The 10726-nt window shown below is 49.6% G+C and overlaps 1 protein-coding gene across 6 annotated transcripts in view; it reads right to left on the bottom strand.

The window, feature by feature from the left end:
• Positions 1-1199: 1199 nt before the first annotated feature.
• The window catches only part of NDEL1 (nudE neurodevelopment protein 1 like 1), a 29623-nt gene continuing 20096 nt past the window's right edge, over positions 1200-10726 (bottom strand). For 5 of the 6 annotated variants that reach the window (XM_075719590.1, XM_075719592.1, XM_075719593.1 and 2 more), the window contains exons 8-9: positions 9434-9585; positions 1200-1932 (exon numbers count right to left, since the gene is read on the bottom strand). In XM_075719590.1, coding sequence (XP_075575705.1) covers positions 1845-1932; positions 9434-9585 — 240 coding nt within the window. In that variant the 3' untranslated portion in view covers positions 1200-1844. Of the gene's footprint in view, positions 1933-6083; positions 6186-9433; positions 9586-10726 lie in introns of those variants that run through there. The other variant, XM_075719594.1, reaches the window with a different exon arrangement.

Genomic DNA, 10726 nt, shown 5'->3' with positions numbered 1-10726 from the left:
GCAGAGGAAAGGTGGTTGCTCAGCCCGCATTCCAGCAGCGGCTGTTGCCCTTTGTGCACCCACTGAGTTATGAAGAAACACTCCAAGGAAAGGAGAGCAGGAGGTGCATGGCAGCGCAGATCAGCACTGCCAACCCCTCCCTGGGGCTTGGCAGAAAATACTACACGACAAAATACAGCACTGCCACAATTTCTGCAAAATCCAATGATTCCACATTAAAAGAACTTTATTTTTGGAAGATTACTCTCATTTGTTTGTTTTTTTCACACCACATCATGATCTGTGTTACCACAGTGGTATGGTATGCTGTCCTATTGAAACATGCCATATAGATTCTGAATAAATAAAGCTACAAAGCCCAAGTTATGTACAAAGATCTCAGGCAAAGATATTATGTTTACAAACCTATGTACAATAAAACAAATGTAAACAGTCAAATGCAGCAGAGGGTGCGCGGGAAAGGAGGAACATACAAACCCTAACGGCAAGGGGGGACTTCCCACCTCCCTTCTGCTAAAATGGTTTTTGCTAATGCTTGTAAATAAACCGACTTGGAGCTGCAGAGCCAACTGAATGTGATGGACCAGACCGGGAATGAAGCTTTCTAAACCTACAGATCAAACCCCGTCTGCATTTGCTGGTTCATTTTAAAAATCCACCAATTCTGAGGCACATAGATACAAATACATTGCTTGAAAGACCCACAAGGTACACAGTCGCCCAAAACTGTCACAGAAGCCTGTAGGTGACACTGTAAAATCCAGTCATATATTACACAGATCAGAACATGGTTGTGATGGTTACAGGGTCCTGGGAGAGGGGTTTCATGGGCAGTGCGGCCAGTTGGATTAGTGGCTTCCTAACGCTCTCACAGAGTCCCTGTTGTGGAGGTGCACGGAAGTTTGACTGACGAAGGCTGGGTATAGTCGGGCTGGGAAGCTGTGCTACCACAGGCACCGTGAGTGTGCTACAGTGGCTAAACATGTTACTGTCCCACACCTGCGTGAGTGTAGTAGCACTGAGGGAGAACACTTCAGCAATGCTCAGCCCTGCCAGCTCACACTAAGGCATTTGATGTTGTGACCAACACATGCTGGGCCCGTGACGGCCACCCCCTGCGTGCTGCCACGCAGCACCTCCATCCCTCCCTGCCTCTGCTTGGCCCTGGTCCCCAAGGAGCCCAGCACTGATGTGCAGGGCTGTCAGATGCACTCATCCTCCACGCCCACCCCAACACAAGGCAGGAGGCAGGCATGCACCAGCAGTGACAGCCACGCACCTGCTCAGCTGTAATTTATTAAGCTGCAGTAACTCAGTCACACACCTGGATTTGATTCCCAGGTGCAAATGTCCAAAGTGCCATCGCACAGCCTCACACAGGGGCCCTTTCAAGAGATCAGAGCCATACTGGGAGGACAGCAGCTGCACATCCTAAAGCAGCAGGCTGCTGGAGCAGGCAGGCAGGAAGAAGGGGAGCCTTTAATAGGAGTGGCCAATGTTTATGTCATGCCAAACCTAAGTTAGAGAAGAGATAAAGCGAGGGGCCAAGGACTGCCTGGCCAAGGTTTGGCGAGCAAGACTCTTGCATCCCCTGAAACAGAGCACTGCATGTCTCTGCTTGTGCAGCGCAGGGCATGGGGCCAAGTCAGAGAATGTCCGCTATAGCAACAGGAGAAAATAAACTGTATTAACATGTCATGAAGGGCCGCGAGCACAGGGTCTTCTCTGGCAGCACGGTGCAGGTCGTGTTCCAGCGGGGCAGGAATGGGGAGGAATTGGGAGCAGTTCTTCTCTTGGTGGGCTGAGAAAAGCATCTGCAAGTCCAAACACAACCTCCCGCAGGCTCATACACTCAGGGGGAGCATGCCAGGTGCTGAGGATGGTCGGGATGCTCCCAGTCCAGGGGGACCTTGATCAAAGCCATTTACTGCCCTGAGAAGCAACAAGAGACAGGCCATTAAGTGACAAGCAGCCCCAGGAGATGGCACCGCTCACCTCTCCCCACCACCAGCAGCTGGAAGGTAAGACCCCTCTCCTCACTTCATCCATCACCCTGACTGTACAGTGGCTGCTCAGTGGGCGCAGGACCAACATATGACCACGACAGGGCTCCCACCTCTGGCTGCCCACCTGCGGCCAGGGACACACGCAGGTGGGTCCTCACTCCATTGCACAGAGCGGGCTGAGGTGACCAGCCTGGGACGACAAGGGGCTCCTGCACACACCCTGAGCCCACTGGGGCTACAGGATCAGGTCTGTGCAGCTGAAGGCCCCAGGCACAGCAGCACTGCAGACTTGGTCCCCGTAATCAGCTCTTGTTCCCTCTTTATCGCTGCCTGTTTGCAGAGGTCTGCGAGCAGTGCACAGCCCCCAAGGCTGTGCAGGCAGCACTGCACTGCAGCACCATCACACAGGGGTGTGCAGCAGGTCCTTCACGGGGGGCTACACAAGCTCTGCCCTGTAATGGGGATGGACACCCACAGCAACAGCACACGGGCTCTGTGAGAGCAGGCAGGCACATGTTAAAGCACAGCAGAGTTGCCTCTATGCTATGCTACCCCCGGCTGGGGTGCAGCAGGGGCTCCGGGTACCTCCATGTGCCCAGGATCCATGGGCTCCCCCCCTCCCCAGGCTGTTGGCAGGTTCTCCACGCCTTCACCTCTCCCTTCCTGGTGGGTTGGGAGAGGAGCATGTGGGTGTGGCAGCTCTTCCATCTCTACTCTGTTACAGCTTTGACAGTTACAGCTTCTCTAATTAGGCTGAATACACAGCCTCTGCCCAGGCTCACCATCTGCTGATCACCACCACCACAGCCTCGACAACCAGAAGCGATTACATCCCTGTATCAGGACAGCGCATCCATCCCCACTGTTGTCCCAGAACCAGCACCCTGCCCTTATGGTTGGGTTTGTAATACTGAAGGTGGGGGAAATCCCCCACAGCCCTGCAAGGCAGGATGGGTCCCCACCTTCATGTCTGCCTGCCCCAAACAGTGCCTCTGCAGCACTTCACCAGCTCTGCCTGAACCACTGGCACACCCCAGAAGATGCCACTCAAACCTCTCCTGGCAGAGCTATGTTTGTGAGAAAGGACACTTCAGGAGTCAGCCTTCACTGCTTACATCAGTGAGCTGCAGCGAGTAAAACCAAGAAGAAAAAGTGCGAGGGCTCTACTGATGAGGAAAAAGCCAACGCAGGAGCTGGCAGCTCTGGGGTGCCAGGCTGCACCTGGTGCAAGCACTCAGAGGAGCACATCCAGGTTGCTGCCTAAGGGGCCAATGTGCTCGCAGCTCACGTGCGGGTGGCTCATGACACCGTGCCCGGGACAGAGCAGTGCAGTTTCCACGCTCCCTTTCACATGGTGCACAGTTCCTGCACTGCTTATATTCACTGGTGACCTTGTACCTCCTGGATCAGGGATGCAAAAACCCTGCCAGCAAACCCAGAAGGCAGCTGCCATCGCACCTGGGCAGTTACAAAATCCTTCCAGAAGAGCAGATGAAAAACTAAAATCTCAACACTTGCTAGCAAGGACAGATTCCCATGCTAAGGCAGTGAGCTGCCTTAGGGAGCTGGGCTGTTTCCTTTCCCCATCTTGCTGTTAAATATCCACACTAGCACAGCCCGGGTCAGAGCAGGGAGAAACCACCTTTCCCACCTTCTCCCCATTATCTGGAAACTTCAGCTTGAGTGTTGCTCCATACATTTCAAAAGGCAAGTGCCTCCCTGGCTGCATGGGGTGGGGTGGGAAGGGAAAGACAGACCAAATAGGATTAAATGCGGTCATTTGCTCCGTTTTGGAAGGGTTAGAGAAAAGTGCCATTCAATATCATCAGCCTGGAAGTGCTCATATTTGATAAGTCACATTAAAGCCAAGATCTACTGATTTGTCATGTTTCCTGCACTAAGCTCAGAGCTCCTCTTTGCGATGGACACTGTGAGACAGCACCCGACCCCTCCCACGTGCAGGATGTGGCCCCGCCAATGCTAGTACCCTGGGTGTGCTGGCTGCGTCTGCAGCTCGGTTGAAACAAGCACTGACTGGTCTCCACTGGGACTTCCCAGACATGCCACCTCCAGTGCGGCACAGTGGGACAGGCAGGCTGGGGAGGACAGCTGATCCCTCTCAAGCCCGTAGCAAGTGCCATTGCTCCCCATGCAGCCTGTCCTTGCAACCCAGCGATCCCCTACAGCACTGCACGAGGCCATGCAGAAGGGGCCACATCCCCGCAGTGCTCAAACCTTGGCATGTTATTCCCCTCTACACCAAGCTAGCTGCATTCCCCACCACCAGGCACCTCCATGCCGCTGCCTAACTGCCTCCCTGACATGACATATTTGAACCAAAATCCAACATGTGGCATTAGCACATGGCGCTACAACAGGGATGGGCCAAGCAGTACAAACTTCTCAAATATTGCTATTGCTGGGGCACCAACTGCTCCCAAACTGGGTTTCCAGCACCCAAGCTCTGCCTATGGGGAGAATGTCTCCCTGCAGCCATCACCATCTGACAGACCTCCCTCTGCAGGCAGTTTCTTCTTTTAAATGAAGCAACACGTCTCTAACCCTCCTCAGCTCCTGCTCAGACACATGTTTAGCAGCTTGGGTGCCCTCTTCCATCTCCCAGAAGTACATGAACAAGGCCAGAAGCCATGAACCCATCAGATGCTCAGCACAGATGCCACAGACATGACAGGACTCTGCCTAAATCACCCGTGTCACAAATAATCCATTGATGCCTGAAACAAGAAGAGAGACCAAGCCCCATTGCAGAGGCAGGGCAGCAAGAAGATGAGTGCAATAACATTTGTAACATTTAATGCTTAACTGGCACAAGATGTGGAGTGCTCACAGCACTACAATGCACAAGGGAGACCTGAGAAGGCTTTCTGCTGAAAATAGAAAAGACAGAAACCCCATTTAGAAGCCTTTTGAGATTTCCCCATTGTTTGCTAGTTAAAAAAAAAAAAAAAAAGAAAAAAGAGAAAAGGAAGGCAGCACAGAGTGCTTGTTTGTGGCAAGTTCTCCTAGGATCAGCTCCTGGAGTCAGTTACCTGCATCGTTCATTGCATCCTGCCAGTGCAAGCTTGCCCTTGGTGCAGAAATAAAGTAGTGGCTTTGATTTGCTGAAAGCCAGTTCAGTAAGCGGGGCACAGGAAAAGGCTTCAAATAGTAGCAGCAACTGGGGGGATACTGAAAGTTGGCATTATGGCTAAGCTTACTGAGGTCTTAGCCAGCCATGGATTTTTGTTGGCAATGTGAAAATGCACAAAAGAAGATGAAAGAAATCAGCATTACTGCAGTTAGAAACAGACTTAAAGGAAAATAAAATACATTAAACAGAGCAACTGTAAAAAATAACAAATAAATGTGCTGGGTGACTCTTGCCTAACCTCTCAGAAGTGAGCTGGGAAGAGAAGTCCTTGTGCTCGGTCTGCAAGGTCTCTCAGTGCTGGGAGGAGCACACGCATCACTCCAGCTTTCAGCCGCTCTGCCCAGGCCTGGCACACGTGCATGGCTGCTAGATGGAGCTGACACTGCCCAATGGCCCGGAAACGTGCTTCCAGTGATTAATCCCAGCCAGATCACTTGCCTCCTGCTTCTGCCTTGTTTCCGCATCTCTCAGACCCATCCTGACATGCTCTCTGGGGCCTATGCTGTGCCCTTGCTCTGGGCTTCCTGCTTCAGACCTCCCCCTGCTCTGTAACTTTAGCCAGCTCCCCGGTACATCTGTGCCTTTGTTTGCTTTCCCATTAGCCAGAACCACGACAACAGAGCAATAGCCAACAAAACACTGAAGGAAAAAACACGACCAAAGGGCAAACTCGTTTTCAAAATTAACTAAATTAACAGCAGCGATACTTCATCCTGTATCTCTGATGTGACTGATCCAAATCAGAAACATGCATGTATTTGAAGAAATATTAATTAGATCAAGAAAGCAAGCAGCACTTAGTATTATGGTTGCAACAGGTCACAGCACCAGAGAAGTTGAAAGAGAAAGATTATTGCCTCAGGCTTTGATCATGGAATATTAGTTGTAATGCTAAGAGAACTACCTCATGCAGTTAGCATAACCACCAACTCCGCACTTCCAAGCACCAAGTTAAAATGCATGCAGCTTTTCATTGCAAAGGAATTCATTTACCCATGACCAAGGTGGGGAATATGACCTTTTCACGCCTAGTGGAGAAAAATTGAGACAGGTTATGCACACCATAAAGACATTCTTCGGCATAACCCTGTATGCAAGAAATGGGGCAAAGCAAAGGTGTTAAACTAAACCTCACCAGACCTCTTTGACCTCTGCATAATGAGACTCTGCTCTGCATGGGCAGGTGAGGAGTCCTATTTCAGTGACAACCAAGACTTCTACCATACTCCACTGCTGCAAACGCATGACCCAGATAGAAGCCTAGAGCATTGCAAAGCACATTACAGGACATGGGATTACTCACCGGCATCTGAGTTTCCCTGGAAAAGGGGGAACTGTGGGTAACTTTTTTAACAGGCGGACTAGGGAAGAGAAAGAAGACCCTGATTTCACAGCCTCATGTATTACAATCAGGGTTGTGGACAACAGTGTCCACTGTGTAAATAAACCTTCATGCTTCATAGGACAGCTAGAAGTGGGCAAGCAGAGGCACTTCTCACATTCAAACTTTAGGTTGTTTTATTAAAAGAAAGTCCAACAGATTCACAAAAATAACCTAAGAATAAACATCAACTACAAGGACTCTGACATTCAAGAAAGCAGGAAGGGGAGCGGGGGAGCAGTGAACAAGGAGTTAATGCCCCGAGGAACAAACACCCAATGTTGGCTCACATGCTGTCTCAACTCTGCTGTTCAAGTGCCAGGCCTCTGTGGAACCAATCAAGATCAGAGCCATTTTGTTCCCCAACTGGATCGAAGTTAATAACCAAGTAAGAACAACTACAAAAGCAAAATATGAGTATCTAAGAACATCCCCAGGTGCTGTTCTGCTGTGCCCTGGCATCTAGACAGAAGCATCATGTTCCTGAAGGAACAAGTCTGCAGGAAACTAATCTTACACCAGACTTTGCTGAGTTTTTTTTTTAAAAAAGTACTTAAGTCCTGATTCTTCCAGTTCTCCAGCAAAGCTTCAGTACAAGCCCAGCTGTCCTCCAGGCTTCCCCTAAAGCAACGCTCAGGTAATTTCTCCTACCCCTGCTCCCCTATGCCAGCTCCTGCCTATCACTGTCTTCAACTGCCTGCTCAGCTCCACTCAGCAAGCAAAGAGTGGGTGTTTGATGGGAGATGGAGACTCATCAAACATTTTAACCAACAAAATGGCAGAGGAAGGAAAGTAAATGGAACTGTAATGATATGGCCGAGTTACCTCTGTCCCAATCCCACCACCCAACAGCCAGCTGTTCTTTAGGCAGTGGCTGCAGATTGGATTGGATCTGTGATCACACATGGCTGTTTCAGGCTCCAGCGTAGGGGCAGGGAGGAGAGTACAGGGGCTGGAGAGAGAGGAGGGAAGGGGAGAAGAAAGGGCATGCCATGACTCAGCCCCTCGCTCCCAGCCACCACAGCGCGCTCTGGATCTGATTCCTGCCAGTGACACGTGCCAGCATGGCTGGGAGCTCAGCTGCTGCTGCAGCATGTGGGCACGATGGGGCTGACCTCATTTAGGTAGCAGCTTGGTTTAGCTTACATGTGCAGACAAAATTATACAGGTTTTACACAGCAGCCGTAGAGATGTGTGTACAGCACAGACACTGCCATCATCCCCAGCATGTACAGACCTCAACAGGGACAGGAAGGTGGAGCAGGAGCTGATGTAAGAAGAGAGGAGAGCAGCATTCTGGGGTGCAGAGGAGAGGGACAGGACAGCAGGGCCATGCAGGGATCTCTAACAACTTGCAGATAAGCACATCAGTCATTTCCACCCCCTTACCCAGCTCACTAACATCCTCCAACTCTGATGTAGAAGTTATCTATCAGGAGGCTGGGTTTCTAAGCCTTTTTCAGCTACAACCTGCTCCCAACTCCAGGCAGCCAGCCCAGATAACAAGTGTGATGACAATCTGGATAATTAAAAGTGACCCCCACCCCACATAGCAATCAGCTTATTCGTCACACAACTCAATATAGCCCTGCTGCCTCCTAAGAACAGCTATAATCTCTCCCTAGCAACTACCCTGACAGCTTGCACCTGAATGGCAGCCTGTGCACTGCAAGAGTGAGCACTGCTGTGGTGATGCATGGACCCCCCACCCTGTCAGCCTTGCAGTATGCAGACAACCCACAAGTCTGTTTGATTTGCACATGACACTGACTTTGTTAAGTCTCCAAACTCTTCCTTTCCAAAAGCAGCACAGTGGCTCTAAAAACTCTGAATGCAAGTTTCTAAGATGCAACTTGCCCTGCTACCCACGTAGCAACCCTATTCAGCTCGAGTGAGGATGATTGTAGGAAGCTCAGCCTGTCTGCTACATATATGGCACTCTTTAGGTTGATAACAGCTCATTTAGTTCTCTAAAATAAATTCTGGATTGAGGATGTGCTGAATATTAGCATTAAATTGCACTGGCTTGAGGTTTAGCATGGAAGACTACTACCGTGCAGGGAGCACGGAGGGTGTTTTGCCCAGTGACACCAAGCAAAGCTCGCAATACCACTGTGCTAACACTGGAGGAACATGGTGCTTTTCACCCCATGCCTCAGGGCTCCTCATACAACCACTGGCCACTGTGCTATGAGGGACTGTGGCAAAATCCTCCTTATGAACCACTTCCTAGTATCCAAGAGGAAGCTCTGACCACAAACGAGTCACAGGAGACATGTGGGGTAGTTTTTCCTGTGAAAGTAGTTTCTGGCTTCAGGGCTGACGCACAGCACAGTCAGCATGGAGGCAACTGCCCCCTCAATCAGCCAGAATTATGCTGTTCATGAGGTTTTCTCTTTCCCTAACAGAGGGGGAAGTAGAGCAAACAGGGCACCACCCTCCAAGCGAGCATTTGCTGCCTGCACTCAGCTGTTTTTACCAAGGGAATCTCCAGATTTGCGGTTAATGTACTTCCCCACGCACGAGCACACCAGTAGCTATGGCAACTCTACCACTACTTACTTGAGATCCTTTCAAAAGGGCACATACATTTCACTAGCAGGTTTGTTGCCTGGGGTTTTTGTATTACCCAAGATGCAGTTGCCAAGAGATTAGGCAGCAGAGGGACAGAACAGGCACTGACATCCTACCAGCTAAGAGACAATCATGCTTGCTTTTCTCTTTGCTTTACAGAAGTCAGCACTGCCACCTTCCCCATCCCCTTGAGACTTTGGCTCCACAAATTTGTTCTATAGGATGAAAGCTGTGGTGGGCTAAAAACAAGCCAAGAAAAACTGCTCCAAGTCACATCCTGAAGCGCACTCCGCTTTAGGACAAAAATATACCCCAACTTACCCTTTGTCAAAGAAAGAAGTATGCCCTGGGTGAGGGTACTTTGTGCCATTACTGTTCATCATGCCGCTGTTAATGTTCCCTGAAATGTAGGATTTCCGTGATGCCTGGTCCTTTGCAAAATTTCTGCAAGCAGCTAATTTGGATTCTAAGGCCTATGAAAGGGAAGAAAAAAAAACAAACATCAAAAAAGTAATATCAGTAAGAGAAAGTATTTTGCTGCTTGAGTTTGTCATGACCCCAAGATCACCATGATCAGGACCCCAGTGTGATCACCTGTGGCAAAAACTGAACTAAATGGGAACAAAGCTGTCATTTTCTCTGTCAACCCAACACAAAGGAAACCCACACAACAAGATGCTGACGCAGACTGCCAGGCATGACTCAATTCCATTAGGGCTCAGATTTTAGAGCATATGAACTATTAATTGCCTAAAAAAAAAAAAAAAAAAAGCAAGCAAGCCAATTCTTAGCATAAGTTACCAAAACCTCCTGCTTCAGCAGCTGGAGTAGGGCTGGCATAAGCCATCAGAGGACTAAGAAAGAGCCTAAAGCAGAATCCTCAAGTTTGGGGACGGACTGTGTATTTGGAAAGTTGGATTTTTTCCCCAGGACAATGCCTTCTAGCATTTCTTTCTTAATCTTGGCCTGCAAACCATTGCCAGTTTCCTAAGCCCCACTGATAGGCTTCAGAACAAGAGGTGCTACAGCCACAGCAACACGAGGAATCAAAAGGCAGCAGCCAAGCCTGTCTCTGTGCTCTGTACTTCCCCTCTACTACTTCCAAATAAGCCTGGTGGGATCTTTTTCCCCTATACAAGGTGACAGTCTCTGCCTCATCCACTGACTCCTGGCAGGAGGGAGACCAAAATCCTGATTCTCTCCTTCACTTCAGAACATCACCTGCCCCTTCTGCTGTCTGTCACAAACTGAGGCTTAACTCGAATATCCATCTGGTCCAGCAGAAAATCTATTTGTTATATCCACCCTGTGCATGGGGGCATTCACACACTGGCAGATGCATGCACTGGAGACAAAAACTCATCTCCCCAAACATGGGGTTTGGTCCTGTTCCACATAGAAAAATATTCCATTAATAAGGTACTGACATGCTGTCAGAAGTAACCGAACACTATACAGTATCTTCTAGAAACCCATGTAAGCTTCCTTAGTGACTGTATAGGAAGATACAGATATCGACCTATCTCTTGGTCTGAAAGCACCTATCAGCGGGAAATAGCCAGTGTGATCGTGCCAAGTGACTCCCTGTCTCAGCTGCAAGTAAGAAAGCTGAGG

The sequence above is a fragment of the Pelecanus crispus genome, chromosome 12 (genome assembly GCF_030463565.1).
Source record: "Pelecanus crispus isolate bPelCri1 chromosome 12, bPelCri1.pri, whole genome shotgun sequence".
Classification (NCBI taxonomy): Eukaryota; Metazoa; Chordata; class Aves; order Pelecaniformes; family Pelecanidae; genus Pelecanus; species Pelecanus crispus.
Note: the sequence above shows the minus strand (reverse complement) of the source record. Positions and strands in the feature narration are given on the sequence as shown.